The 16,144-nt window shown below is 36.8% G+C and overlaps 1 protein-coding gene across 1 annotated transcript; it reads left to right on the forward strand.

Annotated features, from left to right (window-relative positions):
• Positions 1–3,982: 3,982 nt before the first annotated feature.
• LOC131034134 (aldehyde oxidase GLOX-like) lies at positions 3,983–11,325 on the forward strand. Its single transcript, XM_059209446.1, has 2 exons — positions 3,983–4,678; positions 10,225–11,325. Exons 1-2 carry the CDS (start codon positions 4,142–4,144, stop codon positions 11,323–11,325), a joined length of 1,638 nt encoding a protein of 545 aa, XP_059065429.1. The 5' UTR covers positions 3,983–4,141.
• Positions 11,326–16,144: the final 4,819 nt, after the last annotated feature.

Below are 16,144 nucleotides of genomic sequence, written 5' to 3' on the forward strand. Positions count from 1 at the left end.
CTATAAAGATCTTGCACAAATTAAGGACATAAAAATTGAAAACAACCATATAGTTAATAAGAATATCTCAACAATAGCATCACATTGAGGATAACTCAATACTATGATTGAATACCCCTGCATGGATCCTTTGGCTTTGAAATTTATCTCTATAATGTAACATTTAAGGAGATGTGATCAATTTCTAAAAATTATGATGTTCTATATTCCACTAATTGTAAGTCTCCTATTGGGGTTGATCTTGCAATGTGATGGTTAAGTTGTGGCATTGTTAATGGTGTCACCAAGGTTCAAATCCCCTTTCAATTAATTGTGAATCACCATGGTGTTAATGAAGGTTGATAGGTGTTATTAAGGTCTATGCCAAGTCCCCTTCTAGGCACTTGCGGTCTATGTGCTTCTATTGGATGCTCGCGATTCTTAGTTTTTGTTGTTGCATTAATACCAAAGAGGAGGTGTCCCATTTGTGACTTCACGGATTCATAGCTCTAGTAAGAAAACATTCACTGATCAATTTTTTTTTATATTTTTGGTACTTGTATTGACCATCTCATCACCTCCTTTGTCTCCATTGCTCGCTTTGATGATTCAAAAGTGTTGCATAGATTTACTATTGAGTGCAACAGAGGTTGTCATCTGCCAAGGGTTTTTTCGAGGCCTAGAATAGACTAAGGAAGTTCAATAAGCTCCACGAAATTTTTATGTGGAGTGTCGATAGTTTCTAAGTCCAATGTATTCAAGTACAAAAAAGAAGATTAGGTTCTCTTATACCAATCCTAGTTTTATCAAGGGATTTCAATTGAATTTTTCATTATAACATTGTATCGTACTACTTCCTAAATAATGAATGGAAAACACCCATCATGACATTATGTTAGAATAACTTCTATATAACAAATGGGAAACTAGGAAATGGAAAAAAATGTTACCTTTCCATGGTGTAAACAAGGATTTAATGTCAATATGGACTTCTCTGTAAGGTTGACTATGTTGTGCCTCAGAATGCTTGTCTTTAAGAATGCTTATTACTAAAGAGTGTTAAAAAAATTCGCATCACTTTCAATATATTACTCATTAAGAATGTTTCTAGATGAATTTTCAAAGTTTTAATGACATGGTTCTTATATAGGTTTTGTCGATTACTCTAGGTCATTGTAGTTGCATAATTACTGGGCACTCCCTATGGGTTCTTCCTTGGCACCTACAATGTTTCATCATGCTCAAATCAAACTGACAACTAAAATATTTATATATGTTGAATTATAAATTATTGGATAAGAGGCTAGAGTTATCACATGTTCATTTTTACTTACAATAGTTTATCCGTATAATTTCTCACTTTCTATAAATTTTAATGTTGACTTTGAGATTCTTATCTAATTAGGGTACAAGATTTCATTTAAAAATGTACTCTTGGTATTTTTCACTTATGAAGTCAATATAGAATATTATGTTTAATATTCCTTCTTTCTGCAATTTTTGAGGTTTTAGGTCATCCAAGAAAATTTATTCAAAATGACTCAAAAAAGATTATTCCAAAGTATGCATTGAATAGGGAATGTCTAGTTTTGCTAGAAGATGTTGCAAGAGTTCCTCCTAAAGATGAGGCGTCTGGAACTTGGTATTCTATTGCATAGTGGATAATACATATTAGAGGTAGAAGAGTGCTTGAAAAGTTGTGTAAAATTGGTGTGGTGAATTATGTTGCTTCAAAAAAATTTGATTCAAATGAATAAGATTTAGATGCAATCTTATTTTTTTAAACTTTTTATGTAGTATTTTTTTCAATTTCTTCCAAAGATAGGATTTGTAGGTGCTCAATTTTATGATATTAAAGGAAAGATTTAATGGCATGCACGATATGAATTTGTTGTTTGTTTCATTTCTTTTTCGTAACCAAACTAATGTAGTGGTAGCAAAGTGCAAAAAGATAGCCATATTAATATAGTGGCAATGAAGTATACATGTATATCTGAGAGGTTGGCAAACATTACCTAGATGTTTTTCTTTAATTATAATAAAAAATCACTAAGTACTATCCATGTTCATGGCTCTCATTGCATGGAAATTGTCTTTTGGTTTTGAAAAGTCATTAAATTGGTGGCCTTGATGAGGAGATGAAAAGTCTCATTTGAGTCTTTCATTTTTTATGTGTTGTAAGTTTGAATTCTACAAGATTTTGAAATAATTGATTTGAGTATGACAACTCATATAACTAAAAAGATAAGACTTAAATTTCAAAGCCTCGTTTGTTAAGATAACATGTCTTTTAAAAGGCCCACACAAAAGAAAAATATTGGCAATTTTTAAAAGTAGGTTTTCATACTTGTAATCCAAATTCTAATATAAAACTATGTTGGATATTAAAAAACTTGCATAAAATGATGGACTTAAAGTATATAGAAAATTATTGATTTCTTATCTCATATTTAGAGAATTTTGCATGAAATATATTTTTACAGTTTTTAAATATAGAACCTTTCTATTTTCCACTAGGCTCATGAAGACAATTAAAAAAATCTTAGTAGTCCACATCCTTTTATGATAGATATATGCATCTAATATTCAAATAGTTTGTTATTTATATCAAGAAAAGATTTACATGTTATGATGGAGGAGGAAGATAAAACATCAAATGCATGGGATAAGATGGAGAAGCCTGTAATGTGAGAGAAAACAAATTCTGTTCCATTAACACCCTAACATGTTGCTCCATCAAAGGGAACCCAAAAATGCCATTGTTATCTATTATTTTGAATAAATTATGTGATAAATAGAAATAATACGCAATAGAGTCTAATAGTCTAATTTTAATTTTTGCAATCAATATTTATTTTCCCTTCTTTGTTGTTATCCCCAACTTATATAGCAATTTTTTGTTGTTTTCGTTCATCAAGTTTTTTCCTTTTTTATTGTTCTCTCCAACCTATATGATTTTTTTTTTGCTGCCTTAAATCATGTTTGTCTGCTATTTTTAATAGGAATTGAGAAATACAAATATAAGATAACGTTTGCCATATTCAAAGCATCTACAAAAGTGTTTCTTTTGAGAGGCAACTATATTGAACAGTTTAAGAGGTATTTATCATAATATTGCTATTAATAATATTTGATTGTGAATGTGTGTTAGTATGTATTTTTTGAGGAATATAGAATCAAAAGAATTAGAGGAATCACCATTTGTATTCATGTTCTTTTTTTTCATTTTTTAAAGAATTTTACTTTTATAATTTAATTTAATCAACAAAATTTGTTTCTATTAAATATCCCTATCAAATTGTTGAGTACTATAATGACACTTTGTGATAAGCTTCGTTACATGCATTCATCATGACTCTTTTGATTAAAATATGTGAAATGTTTCTTTTGTTACTATTGTTCTTCCCTTTTGAAACCATGTTCACTTAGTTTTTCATTATATATCTTGTAAGAAAATTTTCATAAATTTCCATAAAAATTATAAGTAATTAACATACAAAATTATTTGAAGAGTTGAATGAACTAAAAATGAATAATTATTGAAACATAAAGGATAATTGAAACCCTTCCTTTTTATCGATTAACTTTTTATTAAACCAAATATCATTCTACGAATGATATAGAAAGTTGAAAAATAGAAAAACTAAATGAGAAAATGATTCGCACATAAGAAAGAAGACCAAACAAATAATTTAAATTTGCTTGTTTTTATATATAACCTTCATAGTGCACGCAAGTCTCTGAGTACTTCTTCTTGTGGATGCCATTAAAAGCTTAAATCTCATACATTATTGTAGATGGGGACGTTTCCTAACCTTAGCTCCAGCACCAACAAGGAACCATCTACATGTGCACCATTATGTGTTCGAACGGTGCAGAATGGGCTACCAAATAACGATATTTTTGTTTCTGCCAGTTTTGGCTCTATTGCTCAGTTTAAATTGAAAACCAGCTATAAATTGGCATATGTCCAGCTCTCGCCGTCACTCAGCCTGGCAATTGGCATGTCCGTCGAGGTTAAAGTTGACACTTGATTTCGCCCCTTAAACATTCCACTATCATCGTACCTCAGAACATGTCAGCTGGCAAAATTTCTTTCCAGGCGTGTATATAAAACAACCTCAGAACATCACAGACTGAAAAGCTCAAAAGAAAGTAAATAATGGCGAGGATGATTGAACTTGTGTTGTGCGTTGTTTTCCTATGGGGTGTGTCGGTTGGGCGGGCTGTGGAAGTCAAGCCAGGCTCATGGAAGCTGGTCGTAAGCAATGGAGGCGTGTCAGCTATGCATATGACCACGACCTACAAAGATACAGTCGTTATGTTCGATCGAACAGACTACGGTGCTTCTAAGCTTCTGCTGGACAAGGGGCGGTGCAGAAACGATGCGAATGACTTGGCTCTGAAGCACGACTGCTGGGCGCATTCCATAGAATATAACATTGCTTCCAACAGCCTCAGGCCCCTCATGGTCATGACTGACACATGGTGCTCCTGTGCTTCTTTCGCTGCTGACGGCACGTTGGTTAGTACGGGTGGATACAACGACGGCGGAAAGGCTGTTCGTTATTTCCAGCCATGCAACAATTCTGCATGCGACTGGAATGATTCACAGCCCACCAAGCTTGCAGAGAATCGATGGTATTCTTCGACGCAGATCCTTCCTGATAACAGAGTGATTGTTGTGGGAGGCAGACGGGCTTGTTAATTATGGGTAGTTTGGACAGCTGTTCGTCCTTACCCAGAAATAACAGCATTAGTTATGGGTAGTTTTGGACAGCTGTTCGTCCTGACCTAGAATTAGAAAATGGTTGTTTTTGTCAAACAAGTGTTGTTAGGATAATAACAATTGTTATTTAATAGTGGCTCTTTTTAGGTGACACCTCATAGCCAAAATTAGTTATTGGTCAATTGAGTTGTCTTAATCTCAGCCGTTGGTTTGAATTAATCTCAGCCGTTAGTTTTCCAATAGAGTAGTATAAAAAGGGGTCATGGGTCATTTGGAATATAAGAAGTTTTGAGAAGAATTTGCAGTGATAGCAAATAATCTTGCAGTGTTAGCAAGAGGCGCAGTGATAGCGTTGATATAGTAGTGGAGGATATCAGCAGGAGATATTAGGAGTTTGTCGGAGTTCTGCCAGTAAGAGGCAAGGAATTCTTAACGAATTCTTATATTGCTGAAGATTAATATATTTTCCATCTGTAGAACTGGTTTTCCCTTAGGGGTTTTTCCAGGGATATTTGTCCAAAAATATTGTGTCCTTGTGTTGCTTATTTCTTTCCGTATTTTTAGTAAAGTTGCAGTTGTGTTATTTTTCGATATTCAGCTGTAAATTTATTTTCAGCAGTTAAATAATTTTTATGAGATAGGAGATTAATAATCAGTGACTGCAATAGAATTTCTACATGGTATCAGAGCTTTGTTGAGGGTAGAAAAGGTTTACCCTAAGCAAAGGAAAGAAATTTGAGTTTGACCTCTTTCGAGTTATTGTTTTCCTTTATTTCTTTGAGATGGCCTCAGCAGGTTTGAGAGATCAGGACAGATTGGATGGTGCCTCAAATTTTGGTGTCTAGAAAGCCAGAATTTCTTTACTGCTGGAAGAGAATGGTATCAAGGAATATGTTACCAGTACTGTAGCTGTACCTACAGATCTAGTACAACTTGCAGCATACAAGAAGGATGATGCCAAGGCGAGGAGGATAATCCTTGATGGTGTCAAGGACCATGTTGTTCCACATATCGCAGAGTTAGATACAGTGAAGAAGATGTGGGACGCCATTCTGAATCTGTACCAGAATGCTACCACTAACCGGAAGCTGATTCTTAGAGAAAAATTGAGGAATACCCGGATGAACAAAGGAGAAGATGTTACAAGTTACCTCACCAAGCTTAAACTTGTCAAGGACGAGTTAGAAGCTGTTGGAGATAAGCCAAATGAAGACGAGCTAGTAAGAATAGCCCTAAATGGGTTTTCTAAGCAATGGGATGTCTTTGTTCAGGTTATTAATGGACGAGACACCTTACCAAGTTGGGATCGACTTTGGAGTGATTTCACTCAGGAGGAGCTTAGACTAAGCCTTGTTAATGGAGCCAACAATAAGAGTCAGAAAAGTGAGGTAGAACAAGAAAATGTTGCCCTAGCGGGAAAAGGGAAAACAAAGAAGGGATCTAGCAAAGGAGCAAATTCACAAATTGAAAAGAAGAAGAAGGACCTATCTAAGGTCAAGTGCTTTGGTTGTCATGAGTTTGGCCACTATGTTAGCGATAGCCCACAAAGGAAGAAAGATAAGAAGGGAAAGAACCAAGTGGCAGCTTCAGCAAGTGCAGAGGAGCTCTCTAGTAGATTGGAGGATGAGTTTGCACTCATAGCCTGTATGATTAGCTCAACCTCACAGAGTGTCTAGTATATAGATAGTGGGGCGTCATTTCATATGACAGGAGTTTGAGAGTACTTCTCCAGCTACAAGGAGGAGAACACCAGAATCCAGATCTCTATGGGGAACTTGTCCAAGCTCAACTCAGTTGGGAAAGGGACTGTTCAGCTTCAGAGGGAGAATGGAAAGGTAATTCCTCTTCATGATGTGTTGCATGTGCCAGGCTTAGGTATGAATTTGGTTTCTATATCTGTCCTTCAGGATAAAGGTTATAATGTTCTCTTTAGAGGGATGCATGTTTTGATTAAGCATAAAGATTGGAAATCACCCGTATCTATTGGAGTTAGGAGTGGTCGCCTTTATAGGTTGCAGTTTGATACTCCTAAGGCACTCATGAGCAGCAGTAACGCTAGAGATCTTGGAGAGCTATGGCATAGGAGGATGGGCCATATTCATCATGGAGCACTTAGATTGCTTCGTGAGATGGTGACAGGTGTTCCAGAGGTTAGCACAGAGTATGATGATGTATGTAAGGGATGTGTGTTGGGAAAGTTTGTGAAAGCATCTTTTCCAAGGAGTGACACCAGATCTATGGGTGTTCTTGATCTAGTACATTCAGATGTATGTGGACCAATGTCGACAAAGTCTCTCAGAGGATATGAGTATTATGTTACCTTTATTGATGATTTCTCCAGGAAGACCTGGATATACTTCTTGAAGACCAAGGATGAGGTTTTCAGTCGCTTCCAAGAGTTCAAGGCTCTTGTGGAGAACTCAATAGGAAGGAAGATAAAGGTTCTTCGGTCAGACAATGGAGGCGAGTACAAAGGAAATGACTTCCAGGATTTCTGTACCAGAGAAGGAATCAAGAGAGAGTGGACTGTTCCTTACAATCCACAGCAGAATGGAGTTGCTGAGAGGAAGAACCATTCTATTTCAGAGGCAGCAAGGGCTATGTTACATGACCAAGACATGCCCTGCTACTTATGGGCAGAAGCATGTAGTACAGCAGTCTACATTCAGAATAGGGTTCCACACAAGGTACTAGGGAAAATGACACCAGAGGAGGCTTTCACGGGGAAGAAGCCAGATGTTGGTCACTTCAGGATATTTGGGAGTTTGGCATATTGCCTTATTCCTGGAGACACACGTACCAAGTTAGATCAGACTACAGAGAAGGGGTACTTTGTTGGGTATAGTGAAACTTCAAAGGCATATAGGATGTTCATTCCAGGGACCAAAAGAATTATTGTCAGACGTGATGTCAAGTTCATGGAGGACAAGGCGTTTAGAAGATCCAGAGATTTGCTAGCAGATGATCGGAGTGAGCAGCCAATGAAAGCTCCAAGTCCAAGTCAAGGACAGCAAAGCTCAAGTACAGTTACTAGTATAAGCATAGACTCAGGTAGTGAAGATTCACAGAGTATGGAGCAACTGGTGCAGCAGGATATGCATCTAGATGATATAGAGGTTGATATTTCATCCTCTACATTTGGCAGTAGGAACCATGAGGTTCAAGACATACAAAGGGATACTCAGGAGTCTGTGGGAGCTCCTAGGAAGAGTACAAGACAGAGGAGACAACCAGCCAAGTTCAATGACTATGTGGCATTAGTCAGCCAGTTGGTAGATAGTGAACCTTCCAGCTATCAGGAAGCTGCAAAGCATCAGGTATGGCGAGATGCTATGGTTGAGGAATATAACTCAATAATGCAGAATGATGTATGGGAGGTAGTGCCTAGACCAACTGATAGAGCAGTAGTTGGATCGCGTTGGATCTTCAAGATAAAGCATGGTGCAGATGGTAGCATCGAGAAATATAAGGCGAGGTTTGTGGCCAAGGGGTTCTCTCAGAAGGAGGGAATAGACTATGAGGAGACATTTGCTCCTGTGGCCAGGTATACTTCTATACGAGCTGTAATCTCATTTGCAGCATAGATGGGATGGCAGATCCATCAAATGGATGTCAAGACAGCATTCCTTAATGGAGAATTAAAGGAGGAGGTATACATAGAAGAACCAGAAGGCTTTGTATCACACAGCAAAGAGACCCACGTGTGCAGATTAAAGAAAGCCTTATACGGACTCAAGCAGGCTCCCAGAGCGTGGTATGAGCGCATTGATACATACTTGCAGGAAATGGGCTTTGTGAAGAGTGAGGCTGATGCGAACCTCTACTACTTGGTGGTTGGGGGTGAGGTTCTCATTCTTGTTCTATATGTGGATGACTTGTTTCTTACTGGTGCGCTAGGGCTCATAGAGGATTGCAAGAGGGACCTTGCAGAAGAGTTTGAGATGAAGAATTTGGGACTTATGCACTACTTTCTAGGCATGGAGGTGTGGTAGACTGATGGAGAGATTTTCCTTGGTCAAGGGAAATATTGCATTGAAATCTTGAAGAGATTCGAGATGGAAGATTGCAAAGCCATGTCTACACCCATGATCACTAATTGGAGGAAGGTAGATGCATCCAAGGAAAAGGATGTTGATCCCACCTATACAGGCAGCTGAATGGTTCGCTCATGTATTTGGTCAACACTAGGCCAGATATAGCCTTTACAGTAAACTCTCTTAGTCAGTTCATGGTAGAGCCAAAGAGAGTGCATTGGATGGCGGCTAAGCATGTGTTGCATTATCTTCATGGTACAGTTGAGTACGGGATCAGATATGTTCGAGGTGAAGGTATCAAATTGATAGGCTATACTGACGCAGATTGGGCAGGCAGTACAACGGACAAAAGGAGTACTTCAGGATGTTGTTTCAGCTTGGGATCAGGAGTTGTTTCTTGGTTCAGTAGGAAGCAAAAATCTGTGGCCTTGAGTTCATCAGAAGCAGAATACATAGCAGCCAGCATGGCAACGTGTGAAGCTATATGGCTTCGGAAGTTTCTAGTAGCCTTGTTTGGTCAGAAGGTTGAGACTACGGTGATACACTGCGACAATCAGAGTTGCATCAAGTTGACTGAGAATCCAGTGTTTCACGATAGATCGAAACATATAGACATCAGGTATCACTTCATCAGGGATTGTGTACAGAGGGGGATTGTTTAGCTACAGTACATACCTACAGAGGAGCAGGTAGCACACATTCTAACAAAGGCATTGGGGAAGGCAAAATTCATCTTCTTTAGAGATAAGATGGGTGTCATGCAGAACAGCTTCCTCGCTAAGAGGGAGTGTTAATTATGGGTAGCTTGGACAGCTGTTCGTCCTTACCAAGAAATAACAGCATTAGTTATGGGTAGTTTTGGACAGCTGTTCGTCCTGACCTAGAATTAGAAAATGGTTGTTTTTGTCAAAAAGTGTTGTTAGGATAATAAAAATTGTTATTTAATAGTGGCTCTTTTTAGGTGACACCTTATAGCCAAAATTAGTTATTGGTCAATTGAGTTGTCTTAATCTCAGTCGTTGGTTTGAATTAATCTCGGCCGTTGGTTTTCCAATAGAGTAGTATAAAAAGGGGTCATGGGTCATTTGGAATATAAGAAGTTTTGAGAAGAATTTGCAGTGATAGCAAATAGTCTTGCAGTGTTAGTAAGAGGCGTAGTGATAGCATTGATATAGCAGTGGAGGATATCAGCAGAAGATATTAGGAGTTTGTCGGAGTTCTGCCAGTAAGAGGCAAGGAATTCTTTTGTAATTCTTATATTGCTGAAGATTAATATATTTTCCATCTGTAGAACTGGTTTTCCCTTAGGGGTTTTTCCAGGGACGATTGTCCAAAAATATTGTGTCCTTGTGTTGCTTATTTCTTTCCGTATTTTTAGTAAAGTTGCAGTTGTGTTATTTTTCAATATTCAGCTGTAAATTTATTTTCAGCAGTTAAATAATTTTTATGAGATAGAAGATTAATAATCAGTGACTGCAATAGAATTTCTACAGGGCTTTCTCCTACGAGTTCGTGTCGAAGAAAGCTGGAGAAAGTTATTATAATCTACCGTTTTTAATGCAGACCTTTGTTGTCAACGTGGAGAATAATCTGTATCCTTTTCTTCATCTCTCCTCCGACGGGAATCTGTTCATCTTTGCCAACAAGGACTCCATATTGCTCGACTACAAAACAAATCGTGTGGTAAAGAAGTTTCCCACGATGTTAGGAGGGGCTAGGAATTACCCCTCCTGCGGTTCGTCTGTTATGCTGCCATTGACTGCCTCTGATGGGTTCAAAAAGGTTGAAATCCTCATCTGTGGTGGTGGTCCTGACAACAGCTTCACGTCTGCAAACCAGGGAAATTTTCTCCCTGCGCTTCAGAGCTGTGGACGAATTGTCATTACAGATGCAAACCCTGGGTGGGCAATGGAGAACATGCCCAGTCCAAGGGTTTTGAGCGACATGCTCATTCTTCCCAATGGAGAGATTCTCATTATAAATGGGGCAAAACAAGGAACTGCCGGGTGGGAACTGGGAAGGGATCCAGCTCTAGCTCCGTTCCTCTATAAACCCAATTCTGTTCCCGGTTATCGATTCTCCACTTTGGCGCCCTCCACCATTCCAAGAATGTATCATTCAAGTGCAAGTGTTTTGCCTGATGGACGGATTTTGGTCGGCGGATCCAATCCCCACGTTGGGTACGTTTTGTCTGGAATTCCTTATCCGACAGAGCTCCGTTTGGAAGCATACAGTCCTTATTATTTGGATAGTTCTTATGTGGTCTACAGGCCTACTATAGTCGCCTTATCTTCTTCTTCACTAATGTATGGCCAAAAGTTCACTCTGCAGTTCACTGTTTTCAGTTACACTGCCTACAATATTGCGTTCCATTTGTACGCGCCTTCTTTCACAACTCATTCATTTTCAATGAACCAGAGGCTGCTGATTCTAGCTGCAAATTCTTTGAAATCAATGGGAGGGAAATACTTTATAGAGGTGACAGCACCTCCAAATTCCGTGACGGCCCCAGCAGGGTACTACATGCTTTTTGTGGTTAATAACGGAATTCCAAGTGTGGCGAAGTGGATTCATTTGTCTTAGAAGGTAAGCCACATTCTACATTATGCCTGAACAGAAAATCTAGTATTATTATTATGTATTGTATTTGTAGTGGCGTAAAACAGCACTGCAGATAGAGAATGTGTGGCCATTCTTATATTGTAAACACCAAAATCAGAAGAACACTGCGTTGTTTATCACCTCAGGCCGACTGTAATCAACAGTAACTATAACTAGTTCTGCTCGTATTTTCTAAACATTTCTTATAAAGATTATATTTTCCAGATATATAATAATATAATCTTCTTAATTGTTATCAAATATTTTTTCCGTTGATAACCGTTCAATTTATAATCTAACCATAGGAAACTAGGGACCACAAAATAGAAAGGGGGAGACAAAAGTCGAATTCAAATGGGGATGTTTTTCTTAGAATATCTGGTTACAATGCTGTAATGCTCACTGTCGAAAATAAGAAGCATGTCTGACAGCTGGAAGGTAGAAAGCAATTTGAAAGTGATGTTTACACTTGCAGTAATATTACGATAAACTGATATTAGTTAATATAGCCAGTATCACAGTTGAAGGACACTAAAACTAGGTAATCCAAACATAAATTGAAGTTCATTATAAAAAAATTATATAAAAAATTGAGATAAAACTTTGAAAATTTATATTACAATCCAACTGTTACAGCTAACAATTCATCCGCCTGTCTTTTAATGGCTAGATTAGAAATCTGTAATAGTTTGTAGTTTCTCTAAGAACTTGAAAGACCTATTTTCTACATAATTATAGAGAATTTCTTTGACATTATTGATTTCCACTATATCCCAATTCTGTGACGGCGCCAGCGGGGTACTACATGGTTAATAATGGAATTCCAAGCGTGGCCTACTGGATTCGTTTGTCTTGAAGCTAGGTTACATTCTACATTATGCCTGTACAGAAAATCTGCTATTATGTATTGTCTTTGTATTGCCCAAAGATAGAATATCTTAAGAACCAAAATCAAAATAATCCCAAATTGATCGAGATCTCAAATGCAATTTTTATACTGTGAAAAGTGATGATGATAAAGTTATTGTAAAACCATAGAGATCCAACCACAAACAATCTAAGTCCTACAGTGAAACATCCACCATACACCAATGAAAATACCTAAGATCATATAAATTATCAAAATAAAACAATATTACCATTCACATGTCAAGTAGGTTTTCAATCTCCATTGTCTCCTATCTCCATTGATCTTGTTTAATATATTTTTTCTCAAATTGTATGTGTGTACAAAAGCTCAACAAAGAAAGGATTGTGATTGATAGGTTGATCACAAGAGGGCTTGATCGCATAATAGAAGACACTTTAGGAAATGGAGGGATAAGATTAAAAGGCGAAGAGGATTAATGGTCGGGTAGGATTAAAGGGTAGATAGAAGAAATAAGAAAATAATGAGAAGGTAGGTGGTGTAGGAATTAATAGATGAATGACATGTGTCATGGGTAGAAAAGGATAGTGAATTAATTAAATAAATAAAGATCTATTTAATTAATAGAAGAAGTGGGAGAAATTAAATAAATAAAATATTATTTAATTTAGGAAAAGGATAATTTAAATAAATAAAAATATTTATTTAAATTAGAAAAGTGTTAGAAGAGGCTAAATAAATTAATTAAATAAATAAAGATATTTTTAACTAATAGAAGACTTGGGATAAAATAATTAAATAAATAAAAGTATTTATTTAATTAGATAGGACAATTTTAGGTGTCTACACAATTGATATGAATTTTTTAAATACTTTAATATAACATGAAAAATAAAATTGTTTCCAATATGTATGAAACATGTTATTAAAATGTGGTAGTAGCACAACAATGAGCAAGGGTAAGCTCCCATGATATATTTTGAATCCAAACTACTTATTTTCTTTCTTTAATGTTGTGTACTCAACCTCATAACAAGATAACGAAATAGGTGTTTGTTTTCTAATATCCCATATATGGAGACTAGAAAAAGAATAAAAAAATAACAACCTAAAGATTTATTGCCATTAATATCACCATCTTAATTTTAATCTCTAAAGCACACAAAACAAATTGATGACTTATAACTGGAGTGTAGGCTATAGGGAATATTTCTATGGATGTACCCAGAAAATTATTTTACACCCAATGAATGTGTTTCTTTTCGCTCCTACATAAATGTAGAAGCTAGTTTGGTTGTAGAACAAATATTTGGTTTGGTATATATTTAATAAGACAACCTACAAATAAATTTTGTATAACACATAACAATTGTTGGTTTTGTATGACACAACTCAAGGGAGACAACATGTGGGACCAGGAGAACAGAACGACTTTGAATTTGAATTCAAGGTAGGGCGAGAAACCCTATATTGGAAAGCGAACCATGGGGAGTGGGGAAAGGACGATTCCCGGGACTGCCCGGATTCCTCCGAGCTGAATGGAAAGGACCCAATGGATGGGCACCCACACACAAGTGACAAGCCTATCGATCCTGATGGTGAAAATGGAGAATCACATGTTGGAGACAGACCAAGGTAGGGACCTGTTCGAAGGGACAACGCTCGGTCTTTGACTTCTCTATTCGGTGTCAAACTGAGTGGAAAGTCCTCACTCCCTCCAATTCATAATATATCAGACCTAGAAAAAGGTAGATTTTCTATTGAAATTCCAGACCCAGTTATTGAGCATAATATTAACCTTATGGCAATGACATTGGTTGGAAAGTTTTTGGGCCTGAGGCCAAACATTGATGTTGTTAGGCCATTTGCTAAATGCAAATGGGCACTTATGTTGGTATTTTGGTATGGTTTTGTCATTGATGTCAACACCTACTAACACTTATCAACTCTGGCACTTTGGAGAATCAGCAACATTCACTGGCAAGCAAGTGACTTATGCACAGACACCAGTATCTGGTACACCGGTAGGATATAATATTCACTGGCACTTGGAATGGTGTGTAAAACACTTGGTTATGTCAAAGACATCGTTTGGACACTTTGTCTTGGAGATTTGTTCATTGGCATATTCATATTTGTATATTTGTTGTTACTAGCAAATAGGTCCAGGTTACACACTGACAGGTTTATCTTTTCTAGATGAGCACGACACGCTATGAAGATGTCTTATTATTTTTGTAAATGCATAAACCAACATGTTGAATCAGTTATTGCATCGGACATTGTTTTATTTGTAAATTGATTTTATTGTAATATTTTTTAGAACCGACCTGGTAAAATTGGTCTTAGGTTATGATATAAATGTAAGATCTTATTTGTAAGATCGGATGAGGAATGTGAAAAAGAATTGTGTGAAGGTATATGCGAGAATAAGCAAAGCTATACACACAGACATCATTTGAAGGTTGAAGGAGGTTTTTTGTGAAGAGAATCAGAACTACACCGGTACTAAATCTAGCATAGTAAGATGCTAATTTGAGTAGTACATCCTTATTGGATTTAACCATCCAATTGTAGTCAGTGTGACTCCTATTAGTATTTGAGCAGTGCGCTCTAGGCACTTGGCCTTTCTGCATGTGCAGACCCCATTTGTATACACATACTATTTGCAATAGTATCATTTGATTATGGGTAAGGTTTCCCATCATGGTTTTTCCCCTTACAGGGTTTCCACGTATAAATATTGGTATTATGTGTTGTGGATGTTATTGTCTTTCTATTTCATGCATTAATCTTTACCCGTACTGTAATTAACTGATAAAATTGTCAACCAACATAAAAGATTGATTTACTAGTATTAAGCATTAAAGTTGTTTAATTATTTTTTGGTTTGAATTTGTTGGACAACTAATTAACCCCCCCCCTCTCAGTTGTCTCCGGAACCTAACAATTGGTATCAAAGCCTAGTCCTATTTTTGCAGAAGTTTAACAACTTGAGGAGATCCAATGTCTACTAACTATTTCAACAAGGACAGTCCTAAACTTGATGGAACCAATTATGGCATATGGAAGATCAGAATGGAGACACATCTGAATTGCATTGGAAAGGACATGTGGGATGTTACAAAGAATGACTATACTACTCCTACTTAGAATCAGCCTAATCCACCTAACTTGGCTAAAGATGAGTAAAATGATTGCAAAGAAAGAGAAGCACTTTTGAGCACATTATTAGATCAGCAAATCATGGGATTATCAGATAGATCAACTACTAAAGCTATTTGGGATCATTTGGAAACACTAAATGAAGGAGATTCCACGATCAAAATTGCAAAACTTGAAAGCTTCCGGGTCAGGTATGAAAATCTGAAAATGGAAGAAGATGAAAGGATTTCTTCTTTTATGAAAAGAGTTAATGAAATTGTTTTGGGTATTAAATATTGTGGAGGAACCTTAAGTGAAAATGAAATTGTTTCAAAAGTTTTAAGAGGATTGCCACTGGCATATAAAATGAAGGATACTGCTATAAATGAGTTAATAACAATGCCTAATACATCAGCAACTAGGGATACATTGATTGGAAAACTGTCAACTTTTGAAATTGAGGAATTTGGTCCTATTGCTACTATAAAGACAGATTTAGCTTTTAAAGCATCAACATCATCTACACCATCATTTGACAAGTCTAATTGGAAACCCTTCTATGCAAGAGAACCTGAGGAAAGCAGGAAAGAAAATGAAGAACTTGAAAAACTTGAAGCACTATTTGCAAGGAAAATGGCTAAAGGTCCAGTTGGAAGTAAGTATGAAGGTAAAGCACCCTTTAAATGTTTCAACTGTAATAAGATTGGTCATATGACTTCTAGATGCCCTGATAGACATGATAGACTAAGAGAAGAAGCTAGGAGAACCTACAAGCCTAATCTTGAATAT

Source organism: Cryptomeria japonica, chromosome 1, assembly GCF_030272615.1.
Source record: "Cryptomeria japonica chromosome 1, Sugi_1.0, whole genome shotgun sequence".
Taxonomy (NCBI): domain Eukaryota; kingdom Viridiplantae; phylum Streptophyta; class Pinopsida; order Cupressales; family Cupressaceae; genus Cryptomeria; species Cryptomeria japonica.